General features: G+C 46.2%; 1 protein-coding gene across 2 annotated transcripts in view; it reads left to right on the plus strand.

Moving 5' to 3' along the window:
- Positions 1 to 25874, plus strand: part of GARNL3 (GTPase activating Rap/RanGAP domain like 3) — a 131411-nt gene that overhangs the window by 23773 nt on the left and 81764 nt on the right. The window contains exons 1-2 of one of the 2 annotated variants that reach the window (XM_049774131.1): positions 15734 to 15756; positions 16766 to 16835. In XM_049774131.1, coding sequence (XP_049630088.1) covers positions 15749 to 15756; positions 16766 to 16835 — 78 coding nt within the window. In that variant the 5' untranslated portion in view covers positions 15734 to 15748. Of the gene's footprint in view, positions 1 to 15733; positions 15757 to 16765; positions 16836 to 25874 lie in introns of those variants that run through there. The other variant, XM_049774130.1, reaches the window with a different exon arrangement.

Below are 25874 nucleotides of genomic sequence, written 5' to 3' on the forward strand. Positions count from 1 at the left end.
AATAAAACACCCAGCACATGGCCACACACTTCCTTTTGCTCCCGGCCTGAGTGTATTCCCTAGAGATGCAGCCACACAAGGAGAGGAGCAGAAAGAGGATCATGCCAGCCATTTAAAATTTGAAAATGAGGGGCTGGAGGTATAGCAGAGCAGTAAAGGCATTTGCCTTGCATGCAGCCAACACAGGATGGACCCCAGCATCCCATTGGTCCCCTGAGCCTGCCAGGAGCAACTTCTGAGCTCAGAGCCAGGAATAACCCTTGAGCACTGCCTGGTGTGACCAAAAAAACAAAACAAATAAAATAAAATAAAATAAGGGGCCAGAGAGATAGCATGGAGGTAAGGTGTTTGCCTTTCATGCAGAAGGTCAGTGGTTCAAATCCCGGCATCCCATCTGGTCCCCTGAGCATAGAGCCAGCTGCTGGGTGTGATCCAAAGACCAAAATAAATAAATAAATAAATAAATAAATAAATTGAAAATGAGAGACTGGAAGCCAGAGAGGTGGCGCTAGAGGTAAGGTGTCTGCCTTGCAAGCGCTAGCCAAGGAAGGACTGCGATTCCCAGCATCCCACAGTCAAGGGGCAATTTCTGAGCACTTAGCCAGGAGTAACCCCTGAGCATCAAATGGGTGTAGCAAAAAAAAAAAAAAAGAAAAGAAAATGAGAGACTGGAGTGAGAGCACAGCAGGTAGGGCATTTGCCTTGCATGTGGCTGACCCAGGTTCAATCCCAGCATTTCATATAGTTCCCCGAGCCTACCAGGAGCAATTTCTGAGTGCAGAGCCAGGAGTAATCCTTGAGCACCATTGGGTGTGGCCCAAAAACCAAAATTAAAAATTGAAAATGAGGTAGGGAGGTTCTGGAGCCATAGTAGAGTGGATAGGGTGCTTGCCTTGCATATGACTGACCTATTTTTTAACCCCCAGCATCCTGTACAGTCCTCTAAGTACTGTGTAATTTCTGTGTGCAGAACTAGGAATGAGGCCTAGATATCATTGGGTGTTGTCCAAAAACCAAAATAGATCATTAAATAAGTATTGCAGGGGGCTGGAGCAGGAGCACAGCAGGTAGGATATTTGCCTTGCATGTGACTGACTTGGGTTTGATCTCTGGCATCCAATATGGTCTGAGCTGGCCAGGAGTGATTTCTGAGCAAGGAGCCAGGAGTAACTCCTGAGTGTTGCTGGAAATGGGCCAATAGTAATAATAATAATAATAAGTATCGGAAAAGGGTTGAAGAGCATCACATTTGGTCCCCCAGTACCATCAGGGGTCTCTCCTGAGCATAGAACCCAGAATTACCTTCTAAGCACCTCTGAAGATAGCCCCAAGACCCCCAAGTAAAATTATATCACTCCTTAGAAACATTTGAAACATCAAAATATCAAGTCAGAGAACTTTGGCACAGCGGGGTGTTACCCTGCAGGGTAGTGGGGGACTTGGAAGGAGGGGGTATCAATAGGTACAAGTCTCGAACAGATTGTTCAGCCTTGCAAGTAAGTGGGATGAAGAGGTACACGACACAGTATTTAGGGTGCCAAAATGAATTTACTTTTTGCAGAGGTGATCCAAGCAGTGTTCAGGTCAAATGAAACAATTTGATGCTAGGGCCCACGGATATAGCATTGGTCAAGCGCCCTTTGATGTTGAGAACTATTAGGATACCCTTGGCAATACTTGGGGACGCCAGAGCCACATCTGGGAGTGCTCAGGGGCCTGGTGGTGCTAGAGACTGACTGGGTCCTGCACGCATGCCCCATCCCCTATACTGTCTCCCCAAGCCCTACATGTCACTGAAGTTCAAAGCATGCTAACTACACATGTAGACTGTTGGTTTGTACACAGTGCAGGAATCAATGAGAAGGAAGAATCAGCCAGACTGTTTAGGGATGGAGGGACATGGGAACAGAGAGGAGCACAGGAATGTCAAGTGTAGCTGTAACTTCCATTATATTCTTCTTCTGTGTCTTGACACACTTCATAATAAAACGGAGCAGGGGAAAAAAATCCAGGTGATTTGGATCGACAGTTGAGTTTGACAACCAAGGTCTAGAGTCAGCGCTTTGCAAATGACAAAATACACAGGATGCCTCAGGGATCTTGTTAAAATTCTGGATCTGTTTCCTTGGGTCTGGAGCGGAGATGCTCCAGGCCTTTGAATTTCTCACCATCTCTCTTCTGACACCCATGCCAAGTAGCGGAAGGACTTTGGAGTCTACTGAGATCAGCTACCCAGGTTTTACACCACAGTACCTTCTGGCTCTCTAAGGGTGTGTTCCCAGGCTCCAGAGATCTGGGAGCACCTGGGGGAGACAGACGTTGGAGGGATTTCCCCACAGAAAAACCATGTGCAGGTGCAGTGCAGGGAAACCCCACAGCATCTGTTTACTCCTGGCTTCCTGCCTCCAGGCTTCCCAGTAACTCTCTCGAGTTTCCCAGCCTCTAGATGTCCTGTCAGCTGAATTTCCCCAGCAGATTCTGCTGGAAAAGAGCTGGAAAAGCCCCACTGTCTTGGCTTCAACAGCCCAGAGAGACCATGGTTAAACTCTCCTAGTGTGGAGGGAGGGGAGAGGCACAGACACATTGGCAGGAATCACAGCCTTGGTGCTGGTAGTTTACAGGTACAGGAATGTACATCTTGCCTGATTTTCATATGCCCACCACTAGAAAAAGGGGCTCAAAAGGGCTGGGGCGTTAGGGGTCACTCCCAAGTAGCACTCAGGAAGCCTGGAACTCCTCCTAGTGCTTCTCAGCCTGCTGGGCTTGCTGCTGACTCCATGCAAAACCTTAACTCCTCCGCTATCTTTCTGACCCCTCAAAGATGCTGTTTTTGTTTCTTGGCTTTTTGTTTATGGTTTTGTTTGTGTTTTTGGGCCATACCTGGTGACGCTCAGGGGTTACTCCTGGCTATGCGCTCTGAAATCGCTCCTGGCTTGGGGGACCATAGAGGACGCCAGGGGATCGACCTCGGTCTGACCTAGGTCAACTGCGTGCAAGGCAAACACCCTACCGCTGTGCCACTGCTCCGGCCCTCAAAGATGTGTTTTACTGTTTAGCTGATTTGCTCCCCTCAACATGTTGTGCCACATAGTATATTTGTATGTGTATACTGTATATTGTATTTTTTGTTCTATAAGACGCACCTGACCATAAGACACACATAGTGTTTAGATTATCTTCTCCCCTGCACTCCGGCTTCAGCTCCAGGCAGTATTTGCTCCATAAGATGCACTTTTGGGGGCCCGGAGAGATAGCACAGCGGCGTTTGCCTTGCAAGCAGCCGATCCAGGACCAGAGGTGGTTGGTTCGAATCCCGGTGTCCCATATGGTCCCCCGTGCCTGCCAGGAGCTATTTCTGAGCAGATAGCCAGGAATAACCCCTGAGCACCGCCAGATGTGGCCCAAAAACCAAAAAAAAAAAAAATGCACTTTTGTGGGAGGCAGTGCGTCTTATGGTGCGAAAAATACAGTGTGTGTATATATATGTATATACACATATATACATATAGAGAGAGGGGGTGAGGGAGGGAGCCAAACCCGGCAGTGCTCAAGGCTTACTCCTTGCTCTGCACTCAGGAATTATTCTTAGCATGGCCCAGGGGACCATATAGAATGCCAGAGGTCAAACCCATGTTGGCCATGTGTGTGTGGCAAATGTCCTCTCTACCTGCTGTACTATCACTTCAGCCCCAACATATACTATATAATTTCTTTTCTTTTCTTTTTTTTGGTTTCTGGGCCACACCCGGTGACACTCAGGGGTTACTCCTGGCTATGTACTCAGAAGTCAGAAGTCGCTCCTGGCTTGGGGGACCTTATGGTACGCTGGGGGATCGAAGGCAGACACCTTACCTCTAGCGCCACCGCGCCAGCCCCCTTTTTTTAATCTTTATTTAAACACTGTGATTAGTTGGGTTTATGTCACCAGTGCAACCTTCCCACCACCAATGCTCCCCATACTCCTCCACCCACAACCCCTGCCTGTATTCGAGACAGGCATTCTACTTCTCTCACTCATTAACATTGTCATGGTAGTTGTTAGTATTCTAACTGCACTCTCCTTTCTTGAGGTGAGCTTCATATCATGAGCTGGTCCTTCCGGCCCTCATCTCTGGGCATTATTACAATAATGTCTTTTATTTTTCTTAAAATCCATAGATAAATGAGACTATTCTGTGTATGTGTGTGTGTCTCTCTCCCTTTGACTTATTTCACTCAGCATAATAGTTTCCATGTCCATCCATGTCTAGCAAAATTTCATGACTTCATATCTCCTGATGCTGCACAATATTCCATTGTGTATATGTACCATAGTTTCTTTAGCCATTCATCTGCTGAAGGGCATCTTGGTTGTTTCCAAAGTGTGGCTATTGTAAATAGTGCTGTGATGAATATAGGTGTGAGGAAGGGATTTTTGTATTTCATTTTTGTGTTCTTAGGAGTGGTATAGCTGGATCATATGGGAGCTCAGTTTCCAGTTTTTTAGGAATCTCCATATTGTTTTCCATAAGGGCTGAACTAGACAGCATTCCCACCAGTAGTGAATGAGAGTTCCTTTCTCTCCTCATCCCCGCCAGCACTTATTGTTCTTGATCTTTGTGATGTGTGCCAGTCTTTGTGGCATGAGATAGTACCTCATTGTTGTTTTGATTTGCATCTCCTGATTATTAAAAATACTTTCTTGATTGAATTTCTATAATTTATAATACTGTTATTGATGATTTGTCATATACATCGTTCCAGCAACACACCCACCATCAGTGTACCCATTTCCTTCCCCAAGGACCCCAACTTCCTCCCTTCCAAACCCCTGCCTAATTCAGTTGTGTGGGTCAGTTCTCTCATTGTGTTGCCTTTGGTCCTTTGTTAGTGCTTCACCATATATCTTTAAGTCCACCCATGGGAGATCATTCTCTCTCCTCCCCTTTTCTGCTGACCAGTTTCACTCAGTGTGTTACCCTCTAGCTCCATCCATGTTGCTGCCAGTTGCCTGATTTTGTCCTTCCTCCCTTTCTTAGAGCTGCATTGTTTTTTAGTGTTTGTATATATGCCATACCTCATGATTCATGTTTAGGCATGTGGGTTGTTTCCATATTTTAGCAATTGTACTAAGTGTGACAGTGAATGTAGGTATGCATATATCCTTTCAAATTAACTTTTTTGTTTCTGAGGGATAGATGCCAGGTGCTTAAGCACAGGTATTCTGGGAGTTGTAGTCTTGTTTTTGGGAGAGATCTCCATGTTTCTTTCTACAGGAGCTAAACTTGATGCCATTCCCAACAGCAGTGATTGAGGGCTCCTTTCTCACCATTGTCCTGCCAACACTGGTTGCTTCCTGATTATTAGATACATGCCATTCTCACTGACATGAGATGGTTATCTCAGTGTTGTTTTAATTTGCACTTCCCCCATCATAAGTGATAGAGAGCACTTTTTACATATACCTATTTGTCATCCATCTATCTTCTTTGTGAAAGTGTTTATCTCCTCACCCCAGTAGTAAATGGGATTGTTGGATGTTTTCTTGTTGATTTTTGTTGTTGTTGTTGTTTTGGGCCACACCCAGCAGTACTTGAGGGTTACTTCTGGCTCTGTGTTCAGAAATCTCTCCTGGAAGGCTCAGGGGACCATATAGGATGCTGAGGATCAAGGCCTGGTAGATTGCATAGCAAGGCAAATGTCCTACCACTGTGTTATCACTCCGGCCCATTAGGGGAGTTTTGTGAGTGCTTTATATATCTTGAGTATCAACCCTTTATGTTCAATTATTGAAAGCAAATATTTTATTTAGTAGAGTGTCTTTTTTTGTTTGGTTGGTTTGAGTTTTAGGGACACACCTGGTGGTGCTCAGGGCTTACTCCTGGCTTTGTGCTTAGGGATCACTCCTGGCAGGGTTTGTGAGACCATACTAGTTTCTAGGGATCAAATTTGGGTCAGCTGTGTACAAATCAAAGCACCCTACCTGCTGTACTATCTCTCTGGCCCCTAGAATGTCTTTTTAATTATAGCTTAGGTTTCTTTTGCTTTTGCTATTTGTCTTGGAGCCACATCTGACTTTGCTCCAGGGTTACTCCTCACTCTGAACTCAGGGATCACTTCTGGTGGGCACAGAAGACCAAATGGGTTGCTGAGGACCAAACCTGGGTTGTCCATGTACAGGCAAGTGTCCTCCCTGCTGTACTATCACTGTAGCCCATATGGCTTGAGTTTCTTTTGCTGTGCAGAATCTTTTCAATTTGATGTAGTCCTGTTTGTTTATTTCTGCTATGGTTATGTCACTGCAGACTCCTCTGCCGCCAGGTTCCTGGAGAGTTCTCATGTTTGTTCAGGGTATTTATGGATTCTTGTCTCATCCCAGGGTCTTTAATCTACTTTGAGTTTACTTTTGTGAGTGGTATGTGGTACTGATTCCGTTTTCTTTCTTTAACATGTGGCTATGCAATTTACCTACACCATTTGTTAAAGATATTTTTCTTTGCTCCCCCTTTTTTTTTTAATGGATTGACTGTCCATAAATCTGAGGGTTTAACTCAAGAATCTCAATTATGTTCTACTGGCCTGTAGATCAATAGTATCCCAGTATTGTGCCATTTTGATTATAGCTTTGTAGTATGGGTCAAAGTTGGGAAATGCACTACCTCCCAATCTTCTCTCTCTTAATCTTTCTGTCTGTTTATTTTGTTTGGGGGCCACACCTGGGTTTCTCCTGGCTCTGCACTCAGAAATCACTCCTGGCAGGCTCAGGAAACCATCTGAGATGCTGGGGATCAAATCCCCAGGTTGGTTTCATTCAAGTCAAGTGCCCTACCCGCTGTACTATTGCTGCAGCCCTCCAGTCTTTTTTAACCCCTTTTGAACTGCCTCAGAGGATTTATCAGATAGTGATGTCCCCTTTGTTTCCTCTTTCCCTCTAGACTGAGCATGCTCTGAGTGTGGGACTACACCCCTCAGCTTTAGCACCAGCCCTCCTGATGCTTGTACTTCACAGATACTCTGAAATTCATCATTTGTTAAACAAGTGAAAGAATTTCAACTTCAGTGGAGCTTTTATTTTGTTTTGTTTTTGTTTGGGGGAATGTACCTAGGGCTGCTCATGGCTTACTCCTGGCACTGCACTCTGGAATTACTTCTGGTAATTCCTTGTGGGACCATACGGGATGCTGGAGATTGAACCCATGTCTTCCACATGCAAAGCAAGTGCCCTGTCAGCTGTATTATCACCCTGACCCTCTCTGGTACAGCTCTTTTTATTTTTTAATAATTTTTATTGCGACTCGTGAATTCTTTCACAGTTTTATATATATATATTTATTTTATTATATATATATATATATATATTTTGTGTGTGTGTGTGTGTGTGTGTGTGTGTGTGTGTGTGGTTTTTGGGTCACACCCGGCAGTGCTCAGGGGTTATTCCTGGCTCCAGGCTCAGAAATTTCTCCTGGCAGGCACGGGGGACCATATGGGGCGCCGGGATTCAAACCGATGACCTCCTGCATGAAAGGCAAACGCCTTACCTCCATGCTATCTCTCCGGCCCCCTCACAGTTATATTTAAGGTACATAGTGACAGTTAATTAGGGCAATTCCCCACCACCAGTGTTGACCTCATTCACCCCTGTTCCCAGTACCCATGCCATACTTCCCTCCTTTGTCCCCTGGAAACAAAGGGGACATCACTATCTGATAATACTATGTGGCAGTTCAAAAGGGGTTAAAAAAGACTGGAGGGGGCCCGAAGAGATAGCACAGCAGCGTTTGCCTTGCAAGCAGCCGATCCAGGACCAAAGGTGGTTGGTTCGAATCCCGGTGTCCCATATGGTCCCCCGTGCCTGCCAGGAGCTATTTCTGAGCAGACAGCCAGGAGTAACCCCTGAGCAATGCCGGGTGTGACCCAAAAACCAAAAAAATAAAAAAGACTGGAGGGCTGGAGCGATAGCACAGCGGGTAGGGCACTGGACTGCTCCCTGGACTGCTAGTGCAACTGGTCCCCTTTGTATATAACTTGTTGTAGATCTTGATTGTATTGTTGTTGACTCTGGGTTTCGTATTTAGGCCTGATCATTATTTATTTCCACTCAATGTTCATGTGACTGTTTGCTCCTGGTACCATCCACTTTATTTTTTTCCCCTTAATTTATGAGGCAGAACAAGTTCTGTGGTTCTGTTGGGGAAAAAAAAAAAGAAAAAAGGTGGGAGGAATCCATCTAGGAATATCAATATCAATTTAAAAGAAGAAAAAGGGGGATAAAGAGAAAAAACAAAGAAGCAACAATAAAATACCCAACAGCCACAATAAACATCTACTAAACAATAACACAAAATAGAAAATAAAAAGAGGAGGGCTGGTGTGGCGAGGTTTTGTGCCTTTTTATTTTTTATTTTTTTGCATAGGCACAGTAAGAATTGGGGAAATTTGAAAGGGAATTCCCTTGCCTAAGAGATACAGGGTTTCTCTACTCTTGATGCATATGGTCATGAGAACAACTACAGGCTCCAGATATGCTCATTATCGAACCCCAAAATCTTTTTTATAGTGCCAGGAAATGTTCTGCTTGGTTGTGGCTGACAAAATCAGTTCTCTGTAATGAGGGATCTTGGCATTTGCACAGGTCATAGGATGAAGTCTAGGATAGAGTCTTTCTTATGGTTCTAGAAGTTCTGCTCTGTCACAGTTGTTGTAGTCAGTTTTTGGTAATTAGTGATTGTGGTTTCTGCACAGATTTTAGGACAAAGCCTAGGATATAGCCTTTCCTTATGGTTCCAAAAGTTCTGCTCAGTTGTAGTTGTCAAAGTCAGACCTCTGGAATTAGAGATCTTGGTTTTTGTTTAAATCCTAGGCTGAATTTAGGGTCTTTCTTATTGGACCCAGGAAAAGTTCTGCCCAGTTGGGTTGTCAAAGTTAGTCTTCTATAATTAGTAATCTTGATATTTGTGCATATCAAGGACTAGTGTCTTCTTTTTTTAAAACTTTATTGATTGATTGGTTTTTGGGCCACACCCAATGGTGCTCAGTGGTCATTCTTGGCTCTGCACTCAAAAATCGCCCCTGGCAAGCTGGGGGACCATATGGGATGCTGAGAATCAAACCAGGTCCCTCCCTGGGTCAGCAGCATGCAAGGCACATGCCTACCTTGCACTATTTCTCCGGCACTGATTTAGTGTCTTCTAATTTTATCTTTCCATTAGGTGGTGAGATTGGTCAACCTGCTCTTAGATCTACTTGTTGCTGTTTCCTTGTCTTCAGGGCGTTGTATCAACTTGGTGCAAGTTGGTGCAAGTTGGTGCCAGGGTGGTATTAGGCACTCCCCAGAGGGTATTTGATTCCCAGTGCTGTTGCAGGGAATTGTGTTGATTCTCCAGTGCAGCTTTTTAAAGGAATCTATGTGCTTTCCTTGCACATGTTTGATCCCCAACACTGAATGTAGTTCCCCAAACACTGCCATTCCTGAGCAGAGTCAGAAATAGCCCTTGTGTATTTCTGGGTTTTGTCCCAGTCTCCCTCCCTCCCAAAAATTAATTAAAAGAAATTTATTTGGAGTCAGAGAAAATCACACAGGGGTTAAGGCGCTTGGCTTGCATATGCCCAACTCCAGTGCAATCCCAGAACCAATTAGAATCCCTGACCCCCTCTAACAGTGAACCCTGAGCACGGAGTCAGGAGAAATTACTAAGCACCACTGGGTAGGGTCCCAAAAGAAGTAAAAAGATGAATGGCAGGAAGGGATAGAAAGGAGGAGGGTCGGAATCCATTATGTTTGGAATCCATCATGAATTCCAGAAACCATAATCATTCATTAATTCATTTAGACAAGATTTGTTCATTCAGTAAATATGTGGGGCAACCTGCTCTGACCCCAGGCACCATGTATGTATGACCCCATGTATGACCCCCAGGGCTTGGTGATGCCATGTTTGCAATGGTTGGGCAGCCTGGGATGGGGGCTATGCTGAGCAATCCCCTCCAGGACCTATAACTGTATCCAATGTAACAGATAAAGAAACACCCTCTCTGAATCCCCTGAATTAGCATAGCTCATCATGGAGCTGGTATCCAGAAGCAGCCAGACAGGCCAAGCTACTCCAGACTTGAAAGATCTCACCAAGAAAAGGCCTGGAGATGCTAGTGCCAGAAACATGTGCTCCTGTACTTCCAGAAGGGGATAAGGGGACAGTAGGGGACAAGAAAGCTGCCAGCTGAGAGCTCAAGACCAAGGGCCTCTGGTCTCGTGGTGCCACACCTTCTGAAACCTTCCAGTTTGCTTTCCTCTTTCTGCATTGAAATAAGACAGAAAACTCGCCACACTTGCATGGCAGGCACACTGGCATCTCTGCTCTCCGTGCCACTTATCTTCAGGAAGGACAGTTGGTCCTTGGTTGCCCATAAGTGGTTCTAGTTCCTGTTCTCAGGAGCTTCAGTTCTCAGGAACTGGGCTTTCCCTTGCCCAGATCTGCCTCATTTTTTCAGCCTTGCTACCCCTCAAAAAAGGAGTCTCCCTTCCATCTTTTGCCATCTGTTTCCCAAGGAGACTGAGGCTTCATTCCAGAGTCTGTAACTCTGAACACTGCTGCTCACTGATGTTCTGGCTTCTGAGAGCTGCCAGGCCTTCTCATGAATCCTCTAAGGGTCCAGGAGGTGGGTCCAGTCCCTCGGTAACTGAGCCTCCACTGGGGCTGTGAATGGCTGAGGCCTGCATCAGCAGGGTCTGGTTGGTCATTGGGATCACTCACTATTCTCTTGGTGGGCTGAGTAGTGGTTAGTGTCAGATTCCCTAACTTAAGGGGCCTAACAAGATAGTACAGTGGGTAGGATACTTACCTTGCAAGTAGCTGATTTGATTTCAGGCACCTCATTTGTCCCTTGAGCACCACCAGAGTCAGGAGTAAGCCCTGAGCACAGCTAGGTGTGCCCCCTTCAAAAACAAAAAAAAAAAAAAAAGGCAAAACAAAAATATAAAGCAAACAAATTCCCAAACTTGGCCTCTTTGGTGGGACTTGTTCTGCTCTCTGACAGCCTGACTTCTTTCCTAGGATTCTTTTTCCTTTCCTCTGTGTAGAGCTCAAAATATTTGCTGTCATCGCAGCCCCTATTTAGAGATTTCACATGAAGGCCTTCAGCTGTTTCAGGCTTGCCAAGCGTGATCCAGCATCCTCACGCATTCATTTGCTAAAACAGAAGGTTTTATATTTAGAGCCTACACTGTGGTAATGAGGTGTGGTTGGACGCTCGAGTTCATTGCTACCTATGTCTTGTTAGGGGGACCCCTAATCCCCTTCTAGGAGAGATGAGACCACTGGAGGGGACTATAAAGGAAATGTCGAGGCTGTGTATCCTGCCCACTGTGGCACAGACTCCCTTTCCTTTCTGTGGTAGGGCCAGAAAATGCATCTCATTAAACTTTTTAGGTATTTGGGGGTCCTGGGAAATAGTATAGCAGATAGGCACTATACTCATTCAACCGGATTTAATCTTTGGCACCTTAGAATAGTCAGTCCCCTAAGTCCCACCAGGAATGATCCCTTTCCCTTAAGACATGAACATTACCACATGTGACCCTAAAAACAGGGAATTGGGGCTGTGGAGAGAACTCACATGGCAGCACATGTGCCTAGGATGTGCAAGATCCCAAGTTGCTCCAGCTCCACATGCTCCCCTGAGTACTATCAGTGGTGACCCATATAAACATTGAAAAGAACTGAAGTTTGTGATAGGGTATTGTGAAATCACTTCCCAGGGCTCTTTTTTGTTTTATTTTTGTTTTGGGGCCACACCCAGCATAGCTCAAGGGTTACTCCTGGTTCTACACTCATAAATTGCTCCTGGCAAACTCAAGGGACCATATGGGATGCCAGGGATTGAACCCATTCTTTCCCAGATCTGCCGCGTGAAAGGCAAATGCCTGACTGCTGTGCTATCACTCTGCTCTGCTCCCAGGCTCTTTTTGTCAAGTGGATTAAAATTTGCATCAATTAAAAGAGCAGTTGGGAGGCCCCCAAAGAGATAGCACAGCTCTAGGGCATCTGCCTTGCAAGCAGCCAATCCAGGACAGACAGTGGTTCGAATTCCAGCATTCCATATGGTTCCCTGTGCCTTCTGGGAGCAATTTCTGAGCACAGAACCAGGAGTAACAACCCCTGAGTGCTCCTGAGTATAACTCAAAAACCAAAAAAGGGGGCCAGAGTGATAGCGCAGTGAATAGGGTCCGCCTGCACATGGCCAACCCCAGGTTTGAATAATTCCTGAGCATCACCTGGGGTAGCCCAAGAGCCCAAAAATGAATAAATAACAGTGGTAGTAAGAATCAACATATTGGGCCCGAAGAGATAGCACAGCGGCGTTTGCCTTGCAAGCAGCCGATCCAGGACCAAAGGTGGTTGGTTCGAATCCCTGTGTCCCATATGGTGCCCTGTGCCTGCCAGGAGTTATTTCTGAGTAGACAGCCAGGAGTAACCCCTGAGCACCGCCGGGTGTGGCCCAAAAACCAAAAAAAAAAAAAAAAAAAAAAAAAGAATCAACATATTTTGTTTTCCTGCGATAACCATGCCTAGAATAAGCACTGACTGCTCCTTTCTCCCTGTTAAGTGGCCATACTCCCTCCTACCTCTCATACATAGGGACCAGAGCACAGGGAGGTTGGGAGCCACCTGTGTCTACAACTGTGCCCTCACACTCTGCCCTGCAGCATCATTCTCCTCTCATGACCTCCCAGTCATGGAAAACCTGACTAAGGTATTGTCCTTTCTCATCAACATGGCACAGAATGGAAAGAGCATTCCCTAACGTTTTGAGGCTTCTGGAAGAGCAGCACTGTTCAAGGCATTGTTGTCACTTCCTGCATGAAAATTACGCACACATACACACAGATACACACACACACACACACACACACACAGGAAAAATCACATACTGGCTGAATCACCCCAATGGCTCTGAACCAGGGAACCTGCATTTGACCTGCTTTTGAGAAAAGTGCCCCACCCTAGGGCCCCAATAGACTCTTTGGTGTCGCCTCTGCTACTCTTGGGTCTTTTTACCCCAGCATGAAGGACCAGTGACAGTGCAGAGGGTAGGCGCAGAGTCGACTGGCAAACGCCTTCTGCCAGTGCCCAAATTCTACACAGCTTGAGCTTGTGGGCTCCTCCAGGCCTCTGTTGCGACACTCAGCTCTGTGTTGACACACGCGAGCAGCCGCAGCCAGTCTGGAACCCCGGGGAGTGGCTGGGTGCCAGTGACACTCACTTCTCAGAATGAAGCCGTTGAGATGGAAAGGGAAGGGTGTCATCTGCTGAACCTACCTAGCTCCCCACACTCTGACAAGCTCTGTGCATGGGGGTCATTTTGAACCCCCTCTCTACTCTGATCGGAGAGCTGTATTGATGCTGATGAAGTCAGCTGATGTTGGAGATATGCCCTGGGTCTTGGTGACTTCAACTCATGGATCAATCTTCACCTTGCACGGCCCAGTGAGCGAAGCTCCTTGGGGGGACTCAGGGTAGTCATTTGGGGACCCAGGCACCTTCCTGTTGTGGCTTTTCTCCTGGGTCCTCCCAGCTCTGCTCCCAGCAGCAGAGATGAGGGGGCAACAGGTCCTTTTTGGGAAACATTTATGAGCAGGGCTGGAAAGTAGACCCTGTCTTTTCTATCCCCTCCCAATTTGCTAAGTCTCTTACTATTCTAAAGCCACCACATTCTCTATTTTTTTTAATCTCACTTGGAGCGCCTTCAGCTCAGGCTGGGATCCCCTTATCTCTGCCTGGCCTCCCCTAGGCCTTGGCCTGAGACCTCTCCATTGCAGGCCCATTGGCCACTTCTGTATCTTCCATATTTTTTCCTACCATGGCCCCCCTTCTGACCTGTTCCTGGAAGTGACCCCCACTGTCCTACCAGGTGTGTTCCCAGTCTCTTACCTATAAATGTGCCCCCATTTACCCTGGAATATCTTGGGGGTGGGGTGAGCCTGGTTGTATTAAATGACTGAAGATGTAAGTTGTAGCACAGGTTTGGCTCATGAAAGTCACTAAGATGCTTTTTTCCTAGCTACAGCCAACAGCGTCCCTTGGCTGCCTACAAAGCTTGTGACACAGGTTTTAGGGTTGTTGCTATAGTAGCCCCCATGGCATGAAACCAACTGCACTCAGCTCGGATAACACAGTGGCCTGAACAGGTCACCTCAGCTCCTCAATGGGTCTTCCCAGCTCTCTATGGTTAATGCAGTTACTGTACTTATTTCTTGCTTGTGTCATCGATGTGGGCATTAGAATTCCAGGTGTTTTCCATCTTGATGCACTGTCCTCCTCCTGCTAGTTCCCCTTTGCCCAGTTTCCAAGACAGAGAGCTGTGCTGTCCTCTGCTGGCTTGGGGCCTGTGGTGTGCGGTGATGTGCCTCCCCCAACCCCAGTCCCGGCTCTGGAGGGACTGGGAGCAGTGATAACATTGGAGTGAAGAGAGAAGTAGGTGAACTCTCCACAGGAGCTATCTTGCATGTGAGAACTTTGTGAACTGTTGGGTTAAGTAAGACTCATAGGGCGGAGGGCAGCAGGCATCACCCTGGATGCTTTTGAAGCTGCTCTCGGACAGGAGATAGTGAGAGAGCCAAAGGATGGGCAGATCCCTTCCTGAGTGTCACAGAATTCACTGAGTGGCCACATGGGCCAGGCAGTGGGCCAGACACCAGGTTCCTGGAGGAGAATCGAGTTCCCCTTGGAGCACTGGGTCACCCCTTCATTATATGCTCCTAGCTGAGTACCCAGGGGCCAGAGCACCTGAGAAGGAAGGGGTGTCGAGGAAAGAGCAGCTCCAGAGCCCAAGTGTCTCCTGCAGTAACCAAAATGCACCCAAGATAGATAATGTGGTCTGGTCTTTGCCCATGCCACACCGTCACACCATCTCTGCAGCAAATGAAAGGATCATAACTAGAAGAAAAGGGATGGCTGGTGGCAGGGGCTGCATATTTGTTTTCCAGGGCGTCCCTATTCCCCAGGGAACAGCCCCTGAGGTTCCTCCTTATCTTCATGTCTGTTTCTGATGTGGTAGTTAGGCCCTGGCTCTTGGTTGTAGAACTTCTCGCCCTCTCTGGTCCCTGGCTCTGTCTTAGAACTCCATGCCCAATGTGTGGCCCAGGCTCTGTCATAAAATCCCTCGTCCTCTCTGGGGCCCATGGAGAGCCCAGAGAAGGCCCGAGAGCCCCGTGTCTTTCCCGCGTGGTGGGCCAGCTGCTTCCAAGCTGGACCCAGGTGTGGGCAAGCAACGTTCAGAGCCACACCAGGCCCCCATCTCTGCCCCTGCTCCCATGCACCACCTCCCAGGAGCCCACAGACTTGAGGCCACCCAGGAGAAACTTAAATTGGCCCTATAGGGCCCTGGGGGTGGTCCTGGGGGGGGGGGGAATTCTCCAAAATGCACAGGGAGGTACAGCTAGCAAGGACCGATCTGGCCACAGAGGGAAGTCTGACTCTCTTTCAGAGGTGTTGGGCAGAGATTCCTGCCCTCAGGAGCAGGAAAGTAGTCTGGGTATTATCTGGGACACCCTTCCAAGCTGCATCCATTACTTGATAGCACCTTTGGGTCACAAGAAGTGAGGACTGCAAAAGGTTAAATTCCTCCCGGAGATGAACTCAGCCATCTCTGAGCAATGGGGGAAGCAGCACCATCGACTCTGGAGCTCATTCATCCAGAGTCGTCTCCCTGGGAGCTCCAGACCCCCATCCCAGCTATTGTTTAGAAAATGTAGCCCTGCTCTGAAGAGAGCATGAAAAGGTACGGTGGCACTTTCCTTTGCTGCGATCCCGGCTCTTCCTTCGGTGTCTGTCAGCCTGTGATTCCTGTTGTCATTTTGTGTTCTGTCTCCTAGTAGTGGTCTTTGCATGCCCTATCAGAATAAAACTTACTCAGACTGTATTTTACGGCTCGCCAGCGGTTGCCTCAGCCTGGGGTCCTGAAGGTACTCACCAGTTGGTTTGTTCCGTGTCTGTTGAATGTATCACTGTATTCGGATTAGTGCAAATGCAACAGCAGTTCTGCCCTGATTTTAATTGCTCTTCAAGACCTCTGTGGTTCATCTGATCTGATCTAAGTCAGAGGGTGGGGGAGGTGAAAAGGAAAGCTGCCTCTCTGGATGTGAAAAACACAATATACTTGGATGTTAAATTTTCAATTTTGCTTGTCTTGGTTCTTTTTTTGCCCCCCCCCAATGTCATAGTATTATAAATTGAAGTGGGAGGGGGTGAGGGGTGAGGAATAAGGGGTGGGGCTGGACCCACCAGGATTTCCAAGTTGCATCTTTGCCTCCTGTTTAAAGTTTTGGTTTTTCCTTTCATAGCATCAAGCCATGCTGGCTTGATGTTGACGATTGGGGACAAAGAGGTTCTCTTCCATGGAAGATAATTGCCAGCTTGGTCCCTTGCCTCAAGTTTACTGCAGGGCCTCTCTCCCCATTGGTGAGACAGAAACGAAATTACAAGCCTCCAGTAGCCTTGGAAATTTCAATCGATTCCAAATGACTAAATATTTAATTCAATCATTGCTGAGACTTCCAGGGATGACTCGGGTTTTTTTTTTTTTTTTCCTCTCTCCCAAGGCTCCCCCCCGAAGCCAGGCTCTGCAATGGCTGCTGAGGCCGATGCTTGCTGCATGGAGGTGTCCCTGCAGTGAGGGGTTGGGGCAAACCTGTTCTAAGCAGCCCAGCTTGCAAATGGGAGTTGCTTTTTTGCAGGAGGCGTGTGGCCGGATCGCTATGTGTCATACTGATGAAGCATTTTTGTTCCAGCTCTGTCTCGGAAGACCTAGGCTGTAGACGTGGGGATTTCAGTAGGAAGCATTATGGATCTGTGGAGCTGGTAAGTTTGTACTGTCTCTTCAGTGGCAGTCCATTGATTTCCATGTTGAGGGGAGCGCCCAGCTCATCCGATCTTTTGTTGTATGTATGTTATGTATGTTTCACGGGGAGCTCGAGACTGGAGGGGGAGACTACATGGCAGGCTGTGTTCACTGGATCCTTTCGATCTGTTTGTTTTGATTGTTACACACTTCTCATCTGTGTCTTCCAGCTGGTTAAAAAACAAATATTCTAGGGCTTCGCATCTTCCTCTGTCAATGGGCTCCACGATGAAATCATAGATGAATGAAGACAGGCAGCCTCTGGCTCTCAGATTGTTCCCTAAAAGTTTCTAAATATCGCTCAAGTGTGATTAAAATGCATATTCCGATTTCCTATGTCTTTGCTCTCTGGCTATTAAGTTAGCATATTTATTAGATCATATTTTTCCTGTTATCAGTATATTGGTTGGGCTGTCTAAACAATTGTGATAGATCATGGATGTCGGGGATGAAAAAAACCTACGTTTTCCCTAATGAGAGGCATTTGGGCTTCTGTTATGATTTTTTTAAAAATAATTTGCTTTAAAAAAATAGTCTGCTTTTATCTTAAAAGAGGCACCAGGAAGGCAGAAACTAGCCTTTATTTTTTAAAGACAGAATTGTAATTGTTTTGTTCACAGTTACTGTAAATGTGAATAAATTTTGGGAGAACGATCATAAAAACTCTCTTCATTATTTTTTAACACTGATAAAATATGAAATTTTTCTCTAAGTGTTTACAAATAAGTGAATGGCTTGCCTCAGTGTGTACAGAACCCAGTTGTCTCCCATTCACAGAAGCTGCTTTCTTCCAGGATTTAAATAATAATAGTAATAACAACTACTATTATTATTATTTATTATTATTATATAAGAATTGTATACCAGTGACATCATACTGGAATTTAGTTTTCTGTGAGCCTTAATTCTGTGCCTGGCCCTGGGCCAAATATCCCTGAAAACAGAAAATTAGTGAAAGATTTGGTCCCTATTCTTCAGGTACTTTCCTATTTCCTGTTTCCATCCAGATGGTCTGACAGCAGAAAACACCCAACGAATGAAGTCCTAAAAGATGAATTCCATCTGTGCCAACTGGGGTGGGGGGAGAACCAGACATCCCCACCATACAGATCACCACCTCTCCCAAAGGAGCCTGGCTTTTATTCATGGAGGAGACTCCAGTATATTTTGAGACACTCTTCCCCCGTAGCTGGGGTATAGTGGGAGACCCAGGGGCCCAGACAATCCTCCTAGTCTAGCTCCTACACTCAGGGTCTCTGTTTACTTCTGGGAGCTTCAAGGGTGCTGAAAAGCTCAGTCTTTGAGGGAAGTCCCTGCCATTCTGATATTGAGGGATCTTGGAGTTTATTTGGCCTCAGTCTTCTGACCTTTAAAATGGGGGGAATTCTTTAATCTAGCTTGTGTGAAGACTAAAAGAATCACGACACAGGAGTAAGCCCCAATCGTGCTGTGGGGAAAACCCGGGAGCCAAAGGAGAACCTGAACTTGCCAGACTGAGCCTGAACTGAAGAAACTGTGGACAACCCCACTGAATAAGCAGAGGGGTTGTGGGGTAGGTGATACCACAGGGGCAAGAACAGTGATTATTGGGCAGGCTTCTGGGGACCCCGGAATTCAGAATTCTATCCTGGGGAGGTGTGGAAGCAATGGTCATCACAGGCAGAGAGTTTAGCCTCCACCCTTGGCTTCAATATCCACAGATCAGTGGTCAGTGCAGAATTTGCTGCCTGATACATCTTAGCTGGAGATGCCAGGCCTAGCCACACAAGGAAGGATCTTTTTTTTTTTTTTTTTTTTTTCCCACACCCGGCGGTGCTCAGGTGTTACTCTTGGCTGTCTGCTCAGAAATAGCTCCTGGCAGGCACGGGGGACCATGAGGGACACCGGGATTCAAACCAACCACCTTTGGTCCTGGATCGGCTGCTTGCAAGGCAAACACCGCTGTGCTATCTCTCCAGGCCCGCAAGGAAGGATCTTGACCATAGAAGATGCCAGGCAGGGGCTAGCATCCACTATCACAGCAACAGCCCATGCCCAAAGGTCTTCATCTACTTAAACCTGTTTTCCCTCTGGAACTCATGTGTATCTAATTGGCTTCAAAAATAATATAAAGAGGGCCGGGCGGTGGCGCTAAAGGTAAGGTGCCTGCCTTGACTGCGCTAGCCTCGGATGGACCGCGGTTCAATCCCCCGGCGTCCCATATGGTCCCCCAAGCCAGGAGCGACTTCTGAGCGCATAGCCAGGAGTAACCCCTGAGCGTCACCGGGTGTGGCCCAAAAACCAAAAAAAAAAAAAAATAATAATATAAAGCAATATTTAAATATGCCTAAAAGTGCTAAGTGCAATTTCATCACCTTGCAACAACTGTTCTCCTTCCACTGCCATCCATGTAGAGCTGCAAATGTTATTTCTGCACAGCTCTTCATATCAAATTAGACCTCAAATCTTGCATTCCTCGTATTCTCCTTCACCCTATTTTGTTCTTGTCTTCTTCTTGTTCAGGGATTGTCAAGGATTCCCATGGATCTATGCCTTCACCGTCGGGAGAAGGGCAAGCTGAGTGGTAGAGCATCTCTTTTCTCTCAGGGTGTCTGATCCTCTCTAGAAAGAAGTGACCCACACTCCAGCTGGAATGGCTGAGAACAATTAAATGATCAGGGCTCCCACTTTTCATCTAAGGATTTCTGTAAAATCTGATTCTGGTGTCTTCAGGAAAAATGTTATTCCCCCTCTCTCCCACCTACAAACAACAGAGAATTATTGAATTAAAATTATTTATGGGTCCAGGGAGATAATATAAAGGTCAGGGGCACTTGCTTTGCGTGTGACAGGGACAGAGTTGGATCTCCAGCACTGTATAGCTCCTGAGTGCACCAGAGTCACCTGATGGTGACTCTGATGGTTCCTAGCATCACAGAACCTGAGCACTGCCACGTCAGTGGGTCCTAGCACTGACCCACCAGGCCCAGCTGGCAGTGGAGCCCCTGGGAGTGGCAGAGAGCACATAGTGTTTGAGAAAGGATGAGAAGGAAGCACCCCTAGGGGTCCCTGAACAGGGCAGCCACCAGCTACTCTTCCTTCTGGGACTCACCACTGGCCCTTTCCTCTCTTCAGACCAGTTCCCCTGCACAGGCCATTATTCCAGACCTGAGGGATTTTACCATCCCCTGATACAAGCCAGGAACTGTCTTGTTTTCAGCACAGGGTTCAGGGACCCTGAGTGTATTCACAAGGCTAGGCAGGTTTCCCAGCATTTTGTGGTCTAACAGAGGAACCCTGCACCTGCTGGGCAAACCCTCTGGACCCCTCTCTACAGCCCAGGTTGTCTGCATTCTCCTTCCCATCTTGGTGAACGCACTGATCCTAGCAAGCCACCCGGAAGTTGATGTATGTAATGATGCCCTTTCGCAGCTAGTGTGTTTCACTACGCATATTTTCAAGGTTCATACCTGTCTCAGCACAGATCAGAACTTCATTCCTGTTGGTGGCTGAGTAGCATTCCACTGTGTGTGATACTACATTTGGTTTATCCACTTACCTATTGTCAAACGCTTAATTCTTAGTTTCTAGTTATTGTGGAGGATGCTGCTAAGAAATTGATATACAGATGTATGTTTGAGTCCTCACTTTCAAACCTTTGGGTAACCTGTTTGGAAGCAAAATTGCCAGAGCATATGGGAATTCTCCTTTTAACTTTGAGGAACGCCAACACATATTTCCGCCGTGATTGCACCACCTACGTTCCCACTCAGGATCAAGGACTCCAAGTTCTCTATATTGTTACCAACACAACACTTCATGTTTTTGTGTGTGTGTGTGTGGCCAAAGAATTAAGGTTCTTAAGGACTTGCATGTGGACAACTTGCTTCAATCCCCAGCACCACCTAGAATCTCCCATGTAGTGCCAGAAATGATCCCTGAGTGTGGAACCAGAATTAAGCCCAGGACAAAAGTAAAAATTACAAAGTTCTTTTTCATAGCTTAATTCATATGATTACAATAGTATTGACATTTAACATTTTTATGTACAAGGTTACTAATACTGTCACCCCACCCAAGTACCAAACCCCTCTACTCCAGACTTTGTGTCACTTTCAGTTTCGCCCCTCCCTTTCCTTTCCTCCTACTGCCAACCCCCACTGCTCGGTAATCTTTTTCAGTAATCAAAGACCAAAGGTTTATCATCATTTCATTATTATCTACTCCCTTGTTTTACTTCTCAATATACTGCAGATGAGTGAGTTGATCTGGTATTTGTCTTTGTCTTTCTCCCTCTGACTTACTTGGCTAAACAAGATGCTCTCTGGTTTCATCCTAGTTCAGAAATTGCAGGATTTCATCTTTTTATTTTAATCTTTGTTTTTGGATAGCACCTAGCAGTTCTCAGCACTTATTTCTGGCTCTGTACTCAGGAATCACTCCTGTCTGGGCTGGGGGGTGTCGGGGATCGAATACAAGTCAACGCGTTCAATGCAAGTACCCGACTTACAGTACTATATCTCTTGCCCTGCATTGCATACATATTTTTGAGTTAATGTTTTTGTGTTTGGGGAGTTCATGCCAAGAAGTAGAATCACTGAATCTTATGGCAATTCCTCTACTCTCATATTTTTGTGAAGTCTTTATACTGTTTTCATAGAGGCTGAATTAAAAGACATTCTCACCAATAATTAGTTAAGGTTCTTTTTTTTTTCTTTTTCTTTTTCTTTTTTCTTTTTTTTTTGTTTTATTTATTTTTTTGGGTGGGTCATACCCGGTGACACTCAGGGGCTACTGCTGGCTCTGCACTCAGAAATCACTCCTGGCAGGCACGGGGTACCATATGGGATGCTATGGATTCGAACCACCATCCATCCTGGATCAGCTGCATGCAAGGCAAATGTCCTACCGCTGTGCTATCTCTTCAGCCCTCTTCTTTTTTTTTTCCAAGAAGATATTAAATAGTGTATTGATTACACATGATGATGGATGAATCAGACTTTATATATTTATCTGGTACTATAATTCAGTTTGGATATATTGTATAATAATTAATAACCAAATGAAAACTCCATCTACTCTGCTTGGGTGACCCTTTTAATGTTGAACTCTAAGGTAACACAATTGGTTATTTCAATTTCTGAAGACCATTTCTTCTCTACTCAACCAGGATATAAATAAATAAATAAATAAATTTATTTAACTTTGGGGCCGGTGAGATGGCACTAGAGGTAAAGTGTCTGCCTTGCAAGCACTAGCCAAGAAGGACCGAGGTTGGATCCCCTGGCATCCCATATGGTCCCCCCCAAGCCAGGGGCAATTTCTGAGCACTTAGCCAGGAGTAACCCCTGAGCATCAAACAGGTGTGGCCCAACCCCCCCCCCAAAACAAAAAGAATTTTAACTTTGGAAAGTGGAGATGTAGCACAGTGGCAGGTGTTTGCCTTGTACACGCTGCCCAGGACAGACCTGGGTTCGATCCCCAGCATCCCATATGGTCCCCAAAGCCAGGAACAATTTCTGAGTGCAGTGCCACAAGTATCCCCTGAGGTCATGGGGTGTGGCCCAAAAACAAACAAAAAAAATTCACACTGTTTGGATAAATTTACCAAGACAACTTCAGAGCACAGTTTTATTAAAAGACACATTTATTCAGCGTCATGATCAGACTATTACATTTAGCATTCAACAGCTATGAGTGCAAAAAAAAAAAATCTGCATTAAAACCCTTTGTTGGAAAGTGAAGGTTCCTTTTTCACTACATTCTACCAACACTGGCCATTTCCATTCTGTTTGATGTTTGTCATTCTTGATGTGTGATGCTGTTTCATTGATTTTATTTCCATTTCCCTGATAACAGTGATGATGAACACTTTTATATGCTTATTAGTCATCTATATATGGACATGCTTCATGGTAATGTCTGTTCAACTTCTCTTCCCTTTGTTTTTGGGTCACACTCGGCAGTGCTCAGGTCTTACTCCTGGCTCTGTGCTCAGAAATTGCTCCTGGCAGGCTCAGAGAGGGGGGATCATCATAGGGGATGCCAAGAATTAATCCCAGGTCATCCATTTGCAAGGCAAATACCCTACCACTGTGCTATCACTCTGGTCCCAACCCTTCCCATTTTCTGATGGAGCTAGTGCTTTTCTGTTAATGAGCTTTGTTGAGTGTCTTTTTTTTTTTTTTTTTTTTTTTTTTTGGTTTTTGGGCCACACCTGGCGCTGCTCAGGGGTGACTCCTGGCTGTCTGCTCAGAAATAGCTCCTGGCAGGCACGGGGGACCATATGGGACACCAGGATTCGAACCAACCACCTTTGGTCCTGGATCAGCTGCTTGCAAGGCAAACGCTGCTGTGATATCTCTCCAGGCCCTGTTGAGTGTCTTTTATAGTGACCATTGACCATTTCTCAGATATTTGGGTGCCAGCATTTTCTCCCATTCAATAGGATGTTCTTTTTAATTTTTTTTTGTTTGTTTTGAGCCACACCCGCGTTGCTCAGGGGTTACTCCTGGCTATCTGCTCAGAAATAGCCCCTGGCAGGCACAGGGGACCATATGGGACACCGGGATTCAAACCAACCACCTTTGGTCCTGGATCGGCTGCTTGCAAGGCAAACGCTGCTGTGCTATCTCTCCGGGCCCTGTTCTTTTTAATTTTAGCCCAAGTCTTTTGCCATCCCCAAACACACTTTTTTAAAATAGGCATCCTGATGGTGTGAAAAAGTACCACTTGGTTGAACTTTATTTATCTTCCAACAATAAGGATGTGGGCATTTCTTTTCTTTTTTTTTTTTTTTTGGCTTTTCGGGCCACACCCATTTGATGCTCAGGGGTTACTCCTGGCTAAGCGCTCAGAAATTGCCCCTGGCTTGGGGGACCATATGGGACGCCGGGGGATCGAACCTTGGTCCTTCCTTGGCTAGCGCTTGCAAGGCAGACACCTTACTTCTAGCGCCACCTCGCTGGCCCTGGATGTGGGGCATTTCTGTTGTTGTGCTTTTTTTTTTTGGGGGGGGGGGGAACCATACCCAGTGACACTCAGGAGTTACTCCTGGCTATGTATTCAAAAATTTCTCCTAGCTGGAGGGACCATATAGGATGCTGGAGATCAAACTGCAGTTCGTCCTAGGTCAGCCGCATGCAAGGCAAATGCCCTACTGCTGCGCCACCACTCCAGCCTGGAGGATGTGGGGCGTTTTTGTGGCTGTTTTCTGGCCTTCTGAATACCTTCTTTTGGAAATTTCAAGTCCTTTTCCCTTTTGTTTTATTTTGTTTGTTTGTTTGTTTTGGTTTTTGGGCCACACCCCATGGCACTCAGGGGTTACTTGTGGCACTGCACTCAGAAATTGCTCCTGGCTTGGGGGACCATATGGGATGCCGAGGATTGAACCGTGGTTTGTCCTGGGTCAGCAACATGCAAGACAAATGCCTACTTCTATGCTTTCACTCCGGCCCCTCCTTTGCCCATTTTGAGGGAAGAGGAAAGCCTTTTTTTCCCAGTAGTGCTCAGGGTACACCAGGGCTGTTGCTGACAATTCAGCCAACTAGACTAGACAGTTGCATGCAAGGGCCTAGAGACATGACACTGCTCAGGCCCTAATGTCTGGAGGCCACCAAGTCCATCCCAGGAATGTTCAGGAGCCCACTATGTTCAGGCTATACCCCAGTGATGACTGAGGGCCCATGCCTTGTTGGAAATCAAACAACCACAGAATGCCCCTCAACCCCTTGTCCATTATTTTCTTCTTTTCTGTTTTCAGCAGTTCCAGGAAAAGAGCATGTATGTGGTCTCAGCCCCAGCCCACTTGGTTGTTATTGAATCAGGAAGTCTCCATAGAATCGTGGCTGTGAATCTCTTGTCTGTCCATGTAGGATGGCACATAGGCTTTGTGCTAAGTGAATTGTCTTTTCACTCTCTTGACAATGTCCTTTGATCCACAAAAAGGTTTGCATTTCATCAAGTCTAGTCTGTCTGTGGTTTCCTTTTGTTGCAGATAGTTTTAATCTTATAGCCAGCAAATCATGGGCAGACTCACTGTAATGAGGCTGTCCCTTTGTTTCCTTCTCATAGATTTTATAGACATAGCTTTCATGTTGATATCTGATTCATTTTGAGCTCATTTTGGTGTAGAGCAAGAGGCAAGGTGCTGGCTTGATTCTTTGCAGTATAGATGTCTATTTCTCCAACCCCGGTTATTAAAGGAATGGTCTTTTCTCCATTCACTAGGCTCAGTGCCCTTCTCACAGGTGATCAACCTATTAGTGAGGCTATTCCCCAAACTTCCTCTTGGTCCATGTCTGTTCATTTGGCCCCCATGTCTGTTGTCACACCAGGAGGGGATTCTAAGATATCAGGAGCAATGGTTTTTCCTCTTCAAATCCCTCATGAGTTGCCCTTTGCACTTTATACAACCCTGCAAGAACCCTGTTCAGACACACACACACACACACACACACACCACACACACACACACACACACACACACACACACACCCTTCTCGTGTATGCTGCAGAGATCTCTGCTTCAGGCACAGAGTTCTTCCCTATCTTTGTCCTTTTCTGCTACTTTTCCCTAGAATGGACTTCTCAGCCCTTCTCCTGGCTTGTCAGCCCTGACTCCATTGCTCAGGAGGCTTCCCCAATCAGCTCACTTGCATATCTCTTCTCCAGGCTAGTCTCCAGCACCACACACCTGCTCATTCTCTTAACCCACTCTCACCACACAGTCTGTTTCTCTTGTTTACTTGCGGCACTCATGCATTGAAGGTAAAAGGAGAACTGTGGCTGGCTGGCTAGTATTTTGCTCTGATGTGACACATACTAAGTGTTCATTAAAAGCTTTTGCTGCCACATTGACAGCCAGGCCCCCTTATGGCCCCTCAATTCGCAGCCCCATTGTTCACTGTAGTCTGTTTTCAGCCCTCGTTTCAGATTCCACACTGAATTGACAGATTGGTGTCTCTGGCCCAGGTCACTCTCCCTGATACAAACTGTCGTGTTTAAGACAGTGGGGTTAT

Source organism: Suncus etruscus, chromosome 5 (genome assembly GCF_024139225.1).
Source record: "Suncus etruscus isolate mSunEtr1 chromosome 5, mSunEtr1.pri.cur, whole genome shotgun sequence".
NCBI lineage: Eukaryota > Metazoa > Chordata > Mammalia > Eulipotyphla > Soricidae > Suncus > Suncus etruscus.